At 40.1% G+C, this 17,070-nt stretch overlaps 1 protein-coding gene across 4 annotated transcripts in view; it reads right to left on the bottom strand.

Moving 5' to 3' along the window:
• The window catches only part of FGD5 (FYVE, RhoGEF and PH domain containing 5), a 76,106-nt gene that overhangs the window by 2,263 nt on the left and 56,773 nt on the right, over nt 1–17,070 (bottom strand). For 2 of the 4 annotated variants that reach the window (XR_015805936.1, XR_015805937.1), the window contains exons 13-21: nt 15,996–16,079; nt 14,972–15,051; nt 10,673–10,772; nt 8,487–8,624; nt 7,304–7,406; nt 5,172–5,302; nt 3,400–3,528; nt 1,568–1,716; nt 459–817 (exon numbers count right to left, since the gene is read on the bottom strand). Coding sequence is in view for 2 of the 4 variants with exons in the window: in XM_014874292.2 (XP_014729778.2) it covers nt 781–817; nt 1,568–1,716; nt 3,400–3,528; nt 5,172–5,302; nt 7,304–7,406; nt 8,487–8,624; nt 10,673–10,772; nt 14,972–15,051; nt 15,996–16,079 (951 nt within the window). In the remaining 2 variants the exon portion in view is untranslated. Of the gene's footprint in view, nt 1–342; nt 818–1,567; nt 1,717–3,399; nt 3,529–5,171; nt 5,303–7,303; nt 7,407–8,486; nt 8,625–10,672; nt 10,773–14,971; nt 15,052–15,995; nt 16,080–17,070 lie in introns of those variants that run through there. The other 2 variants (XM_014874292.2, XM_088171203.1) reach the window with 1 other exon arrangement.

Below are 17,070 nucleotides of genomic sequence, written 5' to 3'. Positions count from 1 at the left end.
GAGAGAAGTGATATAATTCGGCATCTGGATCTGTAGAGCTACTGGAGTGCATTTCAAAGTACTGCAGTGATATGAAATTAAACCTTTAACGTAAATTATACAATGATTTGTGTAAAATTATAAATTGATAGTAAGTAACTATGTTGGATCATAGTCAGTGAACTGCTGGTAGACCAGGTAAATTGAAGGTGTTGTTCGTTCATTTTCTGTGGAGCAATTTAGCATACGTAGGGCATAATTTCATGCTGGCACCTGGTAATGGACGAGTAATAAATCAGGCCACAGAACTCTTTAGAAACATGAAGAAAATGAAGCTGTAGTTCAATAAAAATGATAAAGTGCTTTAAATGATCATTTTTTGTTTACTGCATTGTTTCTCATGTAACGGCAGACATCAAAACCAACCCAATGTAATACGATAGTGCTCTGGAGTAAGTAAAACTGAGTCTGTTACTTACTGTAGTCAATATTTCCATGTATTTTCTGGTCTTGATGTTAGACTTAGTTTACTGTGGGATCAGAAGAGAAGCTTATGGTACAGGCTGAACTTGCACAGACATAAAGATCACTATAAATAATCTCTTATCTTGAAATTTTCATTTGCAACAATGTGGATGTAAGAGAAGTAAGAAAAAGAGCAAGCTGGAAACAGTTCAGATCCAGTGTGTGTGGCCAGTGGGCCTGAAATACTATGTTCAGTTTTGTAAGTCAGAAGAGGGTTGCTGGAAATGTATAGAAATCTGAGAATTCATTGCATGAAAGTTCATTGCGTGAAAGCTGCTATAATATGGATGCTTCTTCCATGGCTTCAATCCACCTAAAAAAGTAGAAGAAAGAAAAATGGTACATATAATTTTTTTTGCACTTTAAGAAAATTAAGTATTTTAAGAACATAAAACCTGAAGAAGATTTCTATCCCATTTCTATTTTCCATCCCAACTCTAATGAGGAACAGTAGTTCTCAACAATACTTTAATAGATTAAAGCAGGGAGCTAAGTACTGGGACTCTTGCTTTCTAGTACAATGTTGACCAGTAATTTATTGTAAAATCTCAAAGACAGTACGAGTGCTTTCTTAGAATAGGAAAGATGAATCTGGTGAAGTATGAGTTAAAGCAACAAAACCTCCTATAAACATGCATTTCTTTTTCTGTGTGTCTTGGGGTGCTGGATTTTTATTACAAATTTTGTGACTATCTTATTGTGTGAAAGCAGTAACATTAGATTGGGAAATCCAAACAATTACTTATTGATGACAAAACTAAGAAATGGATAAATTGAACATATAAATTAGAAGTTTCTCTACAGTAATCACCTAATCACTTCTAGCTATGATTCTTGAGGCTCAGTGTCTTCTTTACCTACAGAAGGGAGCAAATTCTCCTTCCTGAAGGAACTGAAAAGCACCAGGTAGATTTTTAATGTCAGCCAGGCCAGTCACATGCAATCTGGCTTAATCAAAATTCTGAAAGCTGTTTGTTTGATCTGTTATGAAGGTGTTCTGAAGTGAAGGAGGGGAAAATCCCTACATAATCTTACTAGGTAATGTGGAAGTCTATTCCCATACCTGTGTGCTGAATTGTTATCCTCTGCTCGGAAGCTATAAAAGAGCGTCTGCTTGTGGTAGAGATGAAAAACTGTATCCATGCTTCCTTCCTCCTTTTCTGGGGCAATGGTGAAACCCAACAAAGGCAAACTTTCTGTAGCAACTTTGTCCTTAAAGCGAAGAAGAAGTAAACCAAAATTTAGAGAGAAAGCTTGTAACAGTTTGAGGGGTCTTTCTGAAAAGCAGATGATACAACCCCTCCTGAGAGTTCTGCAAAAGCAGTAGCGTGAATGTTCTGCTGGACACACGGCTTTTAACCCAAACAGGAACAGTGCCTGTGTACTGCACATGTTTTATCTAGTCTGAGTCTTGAACACCAGCTCTCAAAGTCCAGTTCTTCACGATCATCCACATGACCATGAAGGTCAAATTAACCATTACTTTGATGGCTGTCTTTGGCATTATGGTCCAGGAGGCAAACTTGAGATTACAGAGAGTACAGCAGCAGTTCTGAAAGCCTGAGACTCACTTCCAGTTATGTTCCTTTTGATCATTTTTATTTGCTAGTAGGCCTTTTGGTACCTTGTCCTTTATTTTCACAGTACTAGTGACTTTTTTAGAAATCTGCTCTTTCTCAAGCAGCACACATGCTTTCCAAAAGGCTGCTTGGAAATTTCCTAGTTAGTAATGCAATTAATCATTAATTTACTCCCAAGAAACTTCCATGAATTTTGCTTGACAGACACAACTTTGTACATGTTAAAGAAAACCATAAGCCTTAATGAAATTGCACTTTAGCTGTTACTGGTAGCTGCAGTTTTGGTCACTGTATTTAGGTAGATTATATGGGTATATTGCCTTTGCCTCTACTTTTAGAAGGTGAATTGCAGACTAGGAACATAAAGTAAACCATTGTTGCTTTTTCCTTATTGCTGAACCAGAAATAATCACTTTTAAGGTTAAAAGAGATAAAGTAATTGTGTTGGATACAGAATTTGATGCTAATGGTCTGAACTGCTGGCCAAACCATGAATCCTTTTGTGACTCGATCTCCTCATCTGTTTAAAGGGAATGACTTTCCTTCATGTAGCCATCACAAGGGTGATGGTGATGCAAGTTTACATATCTGATGTTTGCAAAGTATTCTAAAGGCTTGAAGTACCAAGCATTCCTTTGATAGGTTTTTGCATTTTATATTCTTTATTTGAGCAAAATGAATTTTTGTATTTTTGGCTTATGAAATCTATCCATTATAGCCAAACTTTATATCACACTTCAAGTTTATCTGTATTATGGCTATTATAAAATAAGAAGAGGGATAAAATACATAAAAATGATCTAGTTGATACCCAGCCTCCTTGACTGTAAGGAAGAGCTTACAAGGCAACACAGCAGGCATTGTTCTCGCTTCTGCAGACTGCCTCCTGTCTTTCCCTGTTGGTGCTAGCTTGGCAAACATGTCCTGTTCATACTTGCCAAACGACTAGATTCTCCTTGCCACCAGAAATAGATCATAGTACTCTCTATCTACAAAAATATGTGGCAGTTACTAAGTGCACCAAAGAGAACGCCAAAGGATCTTGAAGTCTTAAGGTGTAAATATGTATGTTAAAGTTCCCAGTGGTTGACAATTTATAACAGTATGAATAGTAAGAAATCAAATACTGAAGGACAGCGTGTGAGGGCTGCCAAGGTCCAGCTAGGACTGTGGCCGAGTCAGTCTGTTAGGACCAGGTCTCAGAAGCAGGTAGTTTTAAGAACTTTATACCTTTCCCATTTACTGGTCTCCTGCCTGTAGGGAGTAAAGCAGGAGTCTCAGATAGAAAACTATTTCAAGTCAGATTGCACAGTACCTCGTTTGCTATGTAGGTGTAGAGGACTTTGCCTTTGATAACAAACCAGCGTTTCTTCCAGTGTCTTTTTCCTCCCTTACATCTGCTGAGGTAACCACTGATGGTAGCTCCCTCTCCTGAGGCTGCCACCTGGAGCAGAGTAGGAGAAATCAGGGTTTGTAATAGTAAAGGCTTTTCCCCTCCCGATTATGCATGTTTGCATCACACCAACCACCAAGTGAAATCATTAAAGTATGGATATAGAAAAAAATATATGCATGGTATTATAGTTCTTTTTAACTGTTTGAATATTTATAGTTAAACTTAATTCTCAGTAACTCTAATGGCAAATATGCAGTTGAGTTGTAGCTGAGGTCGGTAACTTTACAGTAGTGTTCTGAAAAGCTAAACTTGTCCCTTTTCCCACATCTGGTGTTTTTTGGTGCTTTTTGTATTTTAAAAAGATATGCTTCCGGAAGTGGATTATAGTCTTGTGGCTGAACACTTTCAGATGTGGGTATATTTAGGGCCTTGCTGTGTTTTTATATCAATTTATGTTAATCACTTTGATCATGACTTGGTTCTCATAGAAATATTTTGAAGTCTAATGCTTAATGTTCTTAAAAATCCAGGTTTTGAGTAGATGGAACATGGATACACATGCATACATAGAACGCAGTGTACATCATTAGTTACAGCAGTCAACTGTAGTAGAATTTGTAGTAGGATTTGGAAACAAAGGCAGAGATTCAAAAACAGCTTCTGTAACACTGATACAAAAGATGACTGAGAATTAATATAGCAGTGTTTTGCAGCAGAACAGAAACAGGACCTGGAGTAATGCTATTGTGAGATAGTTCATGTCAATAAAGATGTGCTGCTTCCCTGTGGATAGAAAGGCTATGCTTTCTTCCTCACGGGGTTAAAATTCTGTCTGCTAGCCCTTTTAGTACTTAAACAACAATTTGTGCTGTTTGTATTATTTGCTTCTATCTTTGGCCCAGTTTCATGAACAAACCTCAAGAAATTCCATTGTCTCAACTGTACAATGAGTTCAGCAAGATGTTTGCACCCTATAAATGTCTGCAGGAAATGGGAGTATCCTACTGTACTCAAATCCAGTGGGCAGTTTAGCTACCTAGAATCAATCATCAATGTGACTGGCTCCTTGTTCCTGGAAAGAAAACTAATATAATTGGAGAAATCATGGCCCCATTGAAATCAGTGGGAATTTTGTTTACATTGGTGAAATCAAGATTTTACCCATTTGATTTGAAATAGTTTTGTTTGAGCTGGAGGGAAAGTGCTGGTGAAACATGTATGCTCTTGAATTGACTGCCAAGAACTATTCACTAAGTAAGTCTATTTCCTAAGTAAGTGTTATTTTATTTCTCTTGAAGTCTAAGATTTCAGAGGTAAGAGTCTTGTCAAGAGAAGTAACTGATGAACACTGTTTCACGCTCTGTTGGTCTGCTCTTTTGTTCTATCTAGTACCTTGAAAGCATTTTAGTTTTTTCAAGACTTCATAGGCTGATGAGCAAATTAAAGTACCATACTCTAACTAGGTTTCTCAGTGGGCTCAAGACACTTTTGTGGTATCTTTAGACCTCAAAGTATTTTTGCATTTTAAGCACTACTGTGAAAAGCAAAACAAAAAAAAAATTGCATTATTAAAGTAAACCAAGGCATGTGCTGAGCCCACTGCACACAGTATAAATGTAGAACATAGCTGCTGAAAAATGAGCACATAGTTTTCTATAGTTCCTTGCGTTTCTCGGGCAGCTTGGTCCTACCTCCATGAGAGCCGAAGGGATTCTCTTCTGTTTCTTAAAAGATGAATAATGAATATTGTGGAAGACAGAGGAAAAGGCACTGCTTGAACACCTGGATGAAGTTGGAGGGAAGCTCACACTTAGTGGCCGCTCTGCAAGATTAAGAAAATTCAGAAAGGGAAGGGGGAAATGGATGAGTTGGTATATATCAGGCTAGGGGAGACACATTATACACTAATACAAATGACACTAATACAAAAGGAAAATGCAAGGCCTCCTCTTTATACAGTTTTAATTTTAGCCTTTCTTTCAAATCACCATTTCAAGTCTGATGAGTGGGCTCCACAGCACCCTCAGTTAATGGTACTAACCTAAAGTTTCTTGAAAAGGCCTGCAAGAAAGCTGACAAAGCACAAAACACAGCTTGTTTTCTTCTAATTTAAAATGAGCATTAAGCAAATGGATTTGACATCTTTCTCCTCTATCTTCTGTAACACCTTTCCAGGATAGATTAACTAATGCCACATTCTTTCTGTAAGAACCATTCATTCCTTTTGAATTGTGCATGGGACACAGTTATTCTGTATCTGAAAATTTCCGTTAGGCCCACATGTCTAAGTTCATATCTTCACGATTTCACTTTCTGGCAACACATGATTTGAAAGCTCTTAGTAAAGCACAGCATTAGTTTAGCACAAATCTGAGTTACTGTTTCTGGACACGAAGTGGCTTGGGGATGCTTTTTTGGCTGTTGTGACAGCATCTGTTTATGTGTTTTATTGGCTAGTGTGAATTTCTTTAATCAGGATGGAAAGACTGAACTTCATCTGTTCACACCATTTTTTTTTCTTGGCAATGTGGTAAGCTTACTTTTAGAGACCGTCTACATGAGTAGTTGTGCAAGAAAATTATTTCCTGTTCACTCTCTGTTCATATATTTGTAACTCCTCTTCCCCTTTTGTTTTTTATTTGGATGTGTACATAAATCAGAAAAGAGACTTATATAGTAGGATAATAATACTAAATTCTAGATAGACAGTAGCTCTTCTGCTTTGAATTAACACTTCCATCTGTAACTAGATAAACACGCCCTGTAGAATAGCTCTTAGTGACTCTGCACTTAGCCTTAGTATTTCTTTTTGTAAAAGCTACAATATGGATGAGGACAGTGAAGAACCATAAAGACATTGTTTTATTTTAATGGATAATTAATTAGAAATGACAGGGAATAGCTATCACCTATAATTGCATCAAAGAATAAAATAGCTCAATTAGAAAGAACCTACAACAATCTAGTCTAACTGCTTAATCAATTAAGGGTTGCCCAAACATTAAAACAGGTCATTAAGGGCATTGTTTAAGTGTCTCTTAAATACCGAGAGGCATGGCATATAGACCACCTCTCTAGAAAACCTTTTGCAATGTTTGGCCACCCTCTGGGAAAAGAAAGGTTTCCTCATGTCAAGTCAGAACTTTCCCTGCTGAAGTGCTGAACCTTTCTCATGTGTCTTGTCACTGGATCAGAGGGAGAAGAGACCAGCACCACTGTTTCCATGTCACCTCTTCAGGAAGCTGCAGGCAGCAATGAGGTGACCTTTCAGTCTCCTTATCTTCAAAGGAGGCAAACTCAGAGTCCTCAGCTGCTCCTCGCAGGACATTGTTTTTATTATTATTCTGGTTTATCCAAAGAGCAGGGGATCTCTCAGAGAGCCTGGATTATAATCATAGAATCCCAGAATGGTTGGATCTGGAAGAGACCTTAAACCTCATCTTATTCCATCCCATGCCATGGGCAGGGATGCCTTTCACTAGACCAAGTAGCTCCAAGCTCTGTCCAACCTGGTCTGGAACACTTCCAGGGATAGGGCAGCCACAGCTTCTCTGGGAAACCTGTGCCAGGCCCTCATCATCCCCTGAGCAAAGAATTTCTTCTGTATATCTAACCTAAGGTTCCTCTGTTCCAGTTTGAAAAATCAAGTTTAGCAAACTGTTTTTATGTCCTGGCTCTCCTGGAACCTCAATAGACATGCCTCAAGCTTGAAATGAGGAATACTATTTAACAAAACGCAATATAGAAGGCAGGTCCTAAATTCTCCTCATTATACAAGCAGGAAATCGATTTGTCAGTTTTGCTGAGAATGAAGGAATCTTACCTCTTTTCTTAAGTTCCACATAGCAGCTATCACAGACTTTGGCTGCTTGATCTTTGAGGTACTTCATGGGGTACTTGTTTCTTGAACAATTTCGACATACAATCTGTTTCAGCAATGAGAGAGGCACATAAATATATTATAAATTTATAGATATGCATATATAAAGCAAATTCCCCTGAGCTGGTTGGAAGAGGAAGTTGGACAGTAGACCAGACATGACTCTCTCCTAAATCTGTGGCAGTCAGGAAAAGCCTCCTGATTGAAATGTGATTGCTGTAGCTTTACACTGTTGTAAGCCAAGCAGAACTGGTCATTGTATTTGGTTGCACACCATTGTTGTGTCCTTCCCACCAGGAATTTACACCTTCTCTAGTACTGAATCAGAGAAAGACCACTTTAATTCTGTTTTCGTAGCTTTGTTAGCAACATTGTTTCCTTATACGAGCTTGCATGTTCCTCCAAACTCTGTGTGTACACATTGGTTTTCTCCATGGAATAGAAAAAACCATACAGTTAAATGCTTTTTTATCCTATCAAAAATCACTGGTAGTTTTATTAAAAGAAATTTAAAAATCAGGCTAAAAAATAGCCATGGTTTAAAACAGGGCTGCAGGTTTATGCATACAGGCAAATCTTTAGAGTCAAAGGTTAAGGGACAAAACCAAGAAAGCTTACAGATCCCCTAAGCTTTAGGGCAAAAGGCAACAGCTCTTTGGAGCACAGAGGAAACCTTCCCTTTAGTCACTGATCAAACCAGGCTCTACTGCTGAGTTTCTTCACATTCCTTGGAAGATCGTTTTACCAGTTGTTATTAAGGACAGGACATGGAGTAGTTGTGCTACTGCTGTGGTCCAGAACACAGCCTGTGTTTTTACTGTATTGCTTCATTGTCTCTAGAGCTAGCTGTATGTCAGCTATAGAGGCTGCACTAAATAACAATTACCCTGTCAGCCTTTAACTGCTAGCCTTTGGGCGGTGATTTGACCTTAAGGGAACGTTACTGTTATTCCTTCTAGCAACATCAGAAACCTAACAAGCTGATTGAGCAAAGCATTTGCTGGTTCTGTGAGAAGTCGAATTCTGGTCGTGATGTTGATACAAATTTTCAGGTTACAGCAATGGCAGCCAGCGTCCTAGAGGTGTGAAAAAAAAAATCCCCCGGAGAAGCTTGCACAGCTCTTACCTTCCCGCAGGCATGGCAATGATGCCGCCTCAAAGTGAGAGTAAAGTCACAGCCACAGTTCATGCACATCATGACATGCGACACGGGCACCAGTGTAGGAGGCCTCTCACCCAAGGGTATTCCAAGCCTTTCTCTTAGCTTAAATCAAAGAAGAATAAATGATGAAGCACCCACACTTCCCAAGTCCATTTAGTCAGCCCTGTTGCATTACATACAATTCTCTCATTTCAGGCTACCGTCGCCTGCTAAGATCCCCAAATTTTCTCATTCCTAATGCACTTATATAAGTGTCATACAGCTGCTTCATCATTGAAAGATTAGTACACGCTGCTGTTAAGGCCAGAGTCACAAAAAGTAAAAAATCCACATAAATCTATTTTTGGTCAGGCCCTGACACTCTTCCACATCAGACAAGTATCTGACTAATTGCATATGAAAATTGTAGGTAGGAACATGAGTTAAAAGCATCTTTTTATTAGCAGCTTTTGAAATAATATCCATATAAAGCTCTACAACCTTCAATCGAAAAAGCACCCGAGCTCTGAGGGAAGAGAGAATAAAGAAAACAGTAGAACCAAGGATTAATTTACCCCACTCAAATCTGATCCATGCTTTCTGGTTGGTTTCAATATGTATAAGCAGCTTCAGAAAATCTATTTGCTGTTCCTAGTTCTTGAAATGCACCACATGGCAGTGATGTTCAGGTGCCTTTGCTCCAAGCCCAGGAAGTCACGATCAGTGTGGAATTGAACTCAATCTAGTAAGTTGTGCTGGGCTGTTCTACCTCAGGTTCAGCACCGAAGTATTATGGATACCCCACTGTCAGTTCACAACAGGTCAGCAGTTGGCACAAGTAGGACAAACTTTTGTGCTTTTGAAGGATTGTTTCCTATGTGGAAATTAGACTTCTGCAGACACATAGGATCTAAACACAGACAAATCAAATTCCTCCAAGTTTCTCCATGTGCACATTCATGCTTACACCAGAGGCAGAGATGCAAAAGAAATTATTTTTTCATTTGTTGAAAAAGGATTTGGTTTAGATTACTAAATAAACTGTTTTCCAACTTTTCTTCTGTTAAATATTTGAAAGTAGATTAGATAAAAACCAGAAAAAAAGCCTGATTTGTTTCTGAATTAATTTTTTACTTCCTGGGGTCTTCAAAAACTATTTTATAGAATGGTTGAGTTTGGAAGGGAACTCTGAAGGACACCTGGTTCAATCACTCTGCTCCCGCAGAGCCACATAGTGGCAGTCAGCAAGAACGGATGTGTTCTGAACATCTCCGAGGGTGGAGACTGCACAACCTCCTCAGGCAACCCTGGATGCCAGTGCTCAGTTCCCCTCAGGGTGAAAAAAATGTTTGCTGTTGTTTGAAGGAATCTCCCGTGTTTCAGTTTGTGGCCACTGCCTCTAGTCTTGTCACTGGACACCACTGAGAAGAGCCTGGCTCCTTCTTCTTTGTACCCTCCAGGTATTCTTACAGTAGATGCTCCCTGAAGCCTTCTGTTCTCCTGGCTGAACAGTCTCAGCTTTCTTAGTCTTTTCTCCTGTCTGAGGTGCTCCAGTCCCTTATCAGCTTTGCTGCCCTTTGTTGGACACATTCCAAGGTTTCCAAGTTTAGTAGCATTGGACACACAAGTCCAGATGTTGCCTCACCAGCACTCCTTATTTAGTAAAACTGGGGTTCTACATAATCTAAAATAGCATTTTTGCTTTTTATCAGATGCAGGTTTTGCCTCCTTAGCTGGGAGTAGAATAACTGAAAATAATGAGATAATAATATGCATAACTGCACTGGTACAATTTCAGTATCACTGGTGGGGTTTGCACTGGTAGTGACTTTATTGTCACTAATGGGTACTCCTTGGGGGTTTTTTAATCTATGAAGTTTGTAGCTATTTTTAATTAATCCAAAATAACTACTTGTTTGTCCTTTAGGACAAAACAATCTTCCTCCAGAAGAACTAGGCAAAGGCCAGAGTATGGAGTGTGATTAATGTTTCAGAGGTGGCCCAGAGGTGAGCTGTGACAAGTTTAATTGTTCAAGCTTGGCATACTTCTTTAAATTAAAATAGAATATCTGGCTACTAGGAACTCTGCTTTGTATAACCCTCCTCTTTCCTTCTCTCTCTCTTTCGCTCCCTTCCCTTTTCAAACATTGAAAAATTTGGTCTCATTTTACCTCCACGCTGCTGTGGGAAGCCGAAGTCTTGAGAGCTTTGCAGTCATCTGGGATGTGTTTGCTGATGCAGCTGTACCAGTCATCCCTTTCTGAGCAAGAGCTGGGGAATGAAATACAGCAGAGCAGTCAATGCCATGCACAGCAGGGACTGAAACAAGCTGAACAGAGGAGAAAAGTTTCACTTCATCAGTGCTTGCTTTTCCCCACTTCTGCACTGAACTGATAATTTTCTGACCAGGAACATAATTGACTGTTAGACATATTCAGAGTGATGATTAGTGTAGCTCCATGCCTAGGACTGTGACTGAGAAGGAACTAAATGCCCATAAAATCTTTTGAAGTAGTTCCTGGCTTTGCTATAAGCTGCTCAATCCTAGATCACACAGGACAATATGAAGTGTCTCTTTTTGTCCTGTCTGCCCTATCTTTAGGCACTCTAGTGCATGGAGTGTTGGCATACATGGGCTGCTCAAAGCAAGCATGTTTATGCTCATCTCTACAGTAGGCTGCTTAGGTGAACTGCATGTTGGGAAACGCAGAAGTGTATCGCCCATGGCAGAGAAGTGAATGATTCAATTTTCCTTTAGCTTCTTCATCCTTAACCTCCAGTCTCCTGGAACAGAAGAAGCCAGGACAGCAATTAGTGAAGGAATCTGGGTGTTCCCTGGAGTTGCAGTTACACGTGGAGGCCAGTAATTCTCCAGACTGGCCCCTAGATGCCCCCTGTGCACAAGGCAAACCAGTGAGCATTTTGCATTTCCCTGCTAGTCCAGCTATCCCCCAAAAGCAGCAGGGTGCCTGGTATTTCACAGATGCATTTGCTCTGTTACAGCTGTGAGGTATCCTGCCTGTTTCAGCTGTTTTTTTCTACTGTGACTTCAAACTGTGCACTTCCTGTTCATCTGAAACTCTGCACAGCTCTAACGGTTTCTAGACTCAGTCAGAGGAGGGAATGCAACTCAGTGTGGTCTTCCCTCTACAGATCATACCAGCCACTCACATTAAAGTAACCCACTAGACTTTGTTGTAAAAACTATCAGTGGGCATCATTGCCACCAGCTGTTCAGCTGTGATTTCCTCACATTGTCCTCATGAAGACCACCAAACAAGACATCTGAGAACTATTTGTGTTTTGTGGTTTAAAAAAAAAAGAAGCACAAAAAGAGAGGAAAAGCCAGATTTTCTTGATGGTCTTTGATTTGGCATCCCTCTGCACTATGAGCATAAGTCCTTGTCTGAAAAATATCAGCCTGTGCAAAATTCAACAAGCCTGGAGCAGAAACTCTGAGCAAGTGTATGCACTACAAATTGGCTAACTTCTGGAAGCCAAGGAGCTATGTTACAGGAGATCACCTCTGTCAACAGTCACACTATTAGTCATAGAATCACAGAATGGTTTGGGTTGGAAGAGACCTTAAAGATCATCTCGTTCCAGCCCCCTGTCATGGGCAGGGACACCTTTTGCTAGACCAGGTTGCTCAGAGCTCCGTTGAGCCTAGTCACTCCTTATTACTACTCAAGTTACCACCTGTCAAATTACACTTTCTAAGAAATCTGAAGGTGTCTGTATCTTCCAGACAAATCATGTCCACTGCTTAGAAAACACTGAAAGAAGTCATGGCTTTCCCAATTGAAACATTTATCTAATTCTTTTCTAACCCTAATTCTTTTCACTTGAGAATTAACATGTGATTAAAAAAACCACAAAGGAAATCATGGCCCATACAGCGATGGAAATTAAAGCCACTTTAGCAAAGACAGGTAAGAAGGACACCATGCTATCAAAAGTCTGATATCTAACTGGCCCCCTTTAGCCTCCACTTAATTTTAAAAAATCTAGGAAGTAATTGCAGGTTTTGAGTAACTAAATGTGGGAATAACACCCATCTGCTGATGAGCAAGATCAATTATGTCAATTTGCATAGGCCTGTTCTTAATTAGCTACTTGACTGGTTGCATGAAGGCTCAGAGGAATTTTTGCTGAACCTCTGACACTCAGATAAGCTCAGCCCTTGATCCACCATTTGCTCCTTGTGGGATTTTTGGGATGCATCTTCTGTGCTGAGCTATCAGTTATACATGTTGTTTCATTTATTCATCATTAAGCAAATAGAAAGAGGGGGTCAAGTTGTCACTGCATTTCACTAGACAGCAGGGGACATCCACAGAACACAGAAATTGGACCAGGATGGGATTTTGTCACAGTGCTACCAATATCACTCTAAATTAGCCTTTCAGGACGTAATATTGATTGTGTTCTCCTAGTATTTTCTCTGTCATTTTATATAAGCACCACAGGGTTATCCCTGTGTCCAAGTATGGTATTTTTGAAATGCAAATAAAGATATAAGAGCCTTCTCTATAAAGGTGTTGTGCTCCAATCTGTTGGCAGCTCCCTGCTAAACCAGTAACATGGCTCTTCAGGTGAATGAGCCATTTTCAGCAGGAAATGGAAAGACTTTACAGTGCCATCTGCTCATATAGCCATGCTGACTTCTGAGCTCTTGGTCATCCTTAGTCTACTTACTGCTTTTAGTCCCTGGCACTCATGCTGGATTTCCTACGTTCACTATATTGTCTCACACAATATAAAGGCTTTGAGGTTTGCATCTTGGTTGTTAACCACTGGCCTTTAGGGCAGCTTACAGTTCCTCAGTGTGAGCAGTAAAATATACAGTCTTTAGGGATACTTGAAGTCTTCTGCACTTTTCTGTCTTTAGCACTTCTTTTGCTGAGTGTAACAGGCCAAGGATGTTGTGCAATGGAGTTAGGAGAGCATGTTGGCTGCTGGCTCACTGCTCTCATTAGCTCTGCCAGCCAGTACAAAAAGGAGGAGGAATAACTGTTCTTGGGTGACTTACAGCAGATTGGTCACAGAATGAGCAGCACAAGGGGAGAGAAGGGGCTCTATCTCAGCATCTGTCTGGCTGTTATCAGGAGGGTAACCTTAGTCTCACGTCCTAGTTCTATCTACCACCAAATAGACACAGCTCACAGTTGCCTCACATACTTTGTTTATGCTAATTAAGTATGGATTTGATATGACTACAAAAGGCAAAGAAACATCCTAATAATGCAAGCAGTACATCCCAAGCTGCTCACTAGGGATGACAACTTCAGTTGCTCTGACGAAAGCTGATTTGCAACAGAATTTACCCTCTACAATACAGAGGGCCTGTACACATCTTGCTTTTATAACTGGCAGGTAATTCAGAACTACTGTGAGTATATTTTGATGATTGTGAAGAGTGTGGAGGTCTAAGGAAATCTCAGATATGGTTATGGTTATAAAAGGAAATGGACCAAAAAGCTTTCACCAGTAGCTGAGCACTCCCCACAGATGGAAAGTGCTCTGGGAAGGATGAGAGCTCCATACCCTGATTCTGAATAAGAAAGTGCTATCCCTGTCTTTTTCTTGCACTGTGTAATTTAGGAAGTTGGCTGTGTTTCTAGGCAGTCTGCTGCATGCTTTAGTTGCAGACTGATAGTGAGAAAGTCAGTACTTAAAAGCACTAAAGACCTTGTTATTTGCAAGAATTAAATACCACTGCTAGTGTGCTACGCCTTTTGTAATAAACAACTTGTGGAAAATAAACCAGTTACCTTTGTGCTGTAGCTGTAGGTAAATTAGCAAGATAGTTTTGGGCTAGAACCATGAAAAATACAGCACACTACTATCTTTTGATCAGAAACTGATCTACAATTTTTTTTTGGCACTGGCTTGGGATCCGAGAACAGAGATCTTGACTCCCAGTTGCAATCAATACTAGCAGTACAGAAGCTCATTAGTGAAATTCCTTTTATTAGAAAAACCCATGAGTTTGCCAGTAAGGTTTGACTTTGACGCTTAAGTACTTTTAAATACTTTTGTATCTGTTGCATGGTATTACCTAATTACTATTTTCTCCAGGAGTTTTACAGCCCTAGAGGTAAGAGATAACAAGGGAACTTATAAAAGTGAGCTATAACGTACTCCTAGTGTCACAGGGAAAGAATGTGAAAAGTAATGGAAAGCACCCAGGCTTCTTTCCTTTCTCTTTAAGATGTTATCAAGAGCCAACTTCTAGTCTTTAAGGAGTACATTAATTGAATTAGTTACAGTTTATGAGCCTTGCATTTATAATGAACGTTGACTGCATAGTCAAGTATTCAGCCATTGTCTGTCACCAATAGCAGACTGAAAAAAAGCTAATTATAAAAGAATGAGACACCGTTTCTATCTTGGGTATTGGTTGGACTAATCTTGAGATACAGCTTGGGAATATAATACCCTCTGCTGTGGACATTTGGTAACAGTACCTTGCTGACAGGGTCAGGCAATGTTCATCATATTCAATCTTCAGGATGTTTTGGGCTTTGTCTGTCACTGGGCGGCTGACCTAGAAAGAAATGCCATGAACATGAATGTGAACATGAGTTAAACTGTCTATAACCAGTACACCACACAAGCCTCAAGACATATCACCTCTGATATCCCAACCATCTGTTTCATATTTCAATGCAAAAAGATGGGCATTAGGGTTTTTATGCATTGCTGCTGTAATGAGGAATGATCTCTATTTCAATATGATGGTGTGCTGAAGGAAAAACCATCACTTATTCCAGTCTACAAGGATGAAGTATCTAGGGGGGCGCAGTTTTAATATTACAACCTTAGGAGGTGCTTAGTCTGCCAAGTGTCAGAGCATTTTGGTCTATGCTTGTAATGAATAGGAATCACTTTTTTTCTGACGTGCAGGTGTTATACAGTGAAGCACTTCAGTTCAGTGGATGCCTGTCTGCAGCAAGGCTCTTTAACAGAATAAAAAGAGAATCCAACTTAAAAGCTACAACTAAAACCTTTTCACTACCATGGAGTATATTAGTAGCCTGCTAATAGCAGCAGCCAGTCAGGAGAAACATAGCTTCATGGTTTCATACATTTTTACTAACAACCATCACTGTACTAGTGGTTCAGTTTCAAATGTACCTCAGTAAATAATTGCTCCACACCTCCTTTTCACTTAGCAGTAGAATATTTTGGCAATTCCTAGGAATTGCTGGGATCCCTGAATTAGTTTTAAACTCGGGTCCCTGGGGTGATCCACCTCCCCCACCTTTTCATAACACTTTAAACTTCCTATGTCATTCCACTGAAATTAATGATTAGAAATTCTCATCTTGTGTTTTCTAGATCATGGGACTGCTGACTTGCCACTTGAAATGCTCTGATAACAGGTCTATCCCCTCTTTCCCCTTGCTGGATGTGAGATATAAACCAGCAAAACACCAGCAGCCCACTATAAAACTTTAATTCAAGCTTGTAATACAGATGAAGCATTACCTTCATGCCTGATAGAGACAATGAGTTTTTCAGTCGGTATTTGCCATCCTTCTGGGGATATGTGTACAGCAGAACATCATTCATCTATATGAAAAGAAAGACAAAATCAGTAATTTGCAATATGGCTTGCAGGCCTGCCTTCCCATTCTCCTGGGGGGGGATACCTGGAACAAGCTGTAACTTCAAGTTACAAGTGGCCTCAGTCACTTCTTGTATGGCTTCTCCAGATCCTTCCCCATCTCTGTTCCTCCTTTGGATGCTCTCTAACAGCTTCAGCACTTTATGCTGTGGTGCCCAAAACTGCTCACAGTACTTGAGGCTGCCCCAGAGCAGAGCAGGGTAATCCCCTCCCTCGCCCAGCCGGTGATGTTGACCCTGATGCCTCTCCAGGCACAGCTGGCTCTCCTGGCTGCCTGGGCACAGCTGACTCATATTCAAATTCTGCTGACCAGGAGCCCCAGGTCCCTTTACACAGTGCTGCTCTCCAGCGGCCCATTGCCTAGTCTACACTACAGGGTTGCCCCTTCCCAACATTAGCCCTTGATAAACTTCTTATGGTTGGTGATTGCTCATCTCTAATTCGTCAAGGTTTCCCTACGAGGCCTCTCTGCCCTCGAGGGAGCTGACAGCTCCTCCCAGTTTCGCATGATCTGCAAACTTAGTATCCCTTAGTATCCCTTAGTATCCCTGCATCCTGTTGTTCATGAAGATATTAAAGAGCACTGGCTCTAAAATGGGCCCTGCAGCACCTGGGCACTAAGCCCAAGGAACTGAACTCCTGAGAGAGATTTTCAGGATCCTGACATAATCTGCTTCTTGAATAGCAAACTCAATTTATTTTATGTATTTCAGAAGTTATATATCTCTTTTAAAAACTGCTTTTTCTTTTATTACTATTGATAAAGGATGACACCATGGTGCATACCATTATCATGACAACCCTGATTAATATCTGAAGATTTTACTAAACATTGTTTTGCTTTATAATTGCCCATTGGAATTTTTTTCCTCCTTTTTTTTCTCCCCTATTTAGCAGTAGGCTGTGACTGGGAGGTCCCACTAGCCACAACTTGAC

This window comes from Sturnus vulgaris, chromosome 11 (assembly GCF_052056855.1).
Source record: "Sturnus vulgaris isolate bStuVul1 chromosome 11, bStuVul1.hap1, whole genome shotgun sequence".
NCBI classification, from domain to species: Eukaryota; Metazoa; Chordata; class Aves; order Passeriformes; family Sturnidae; genus Sturnus; species Sturnus vulgaris.
Note: the sequence above shows the minus strand (reverse complement) of the source record. Positions and strands in the feature narration are given on the sequence as shown.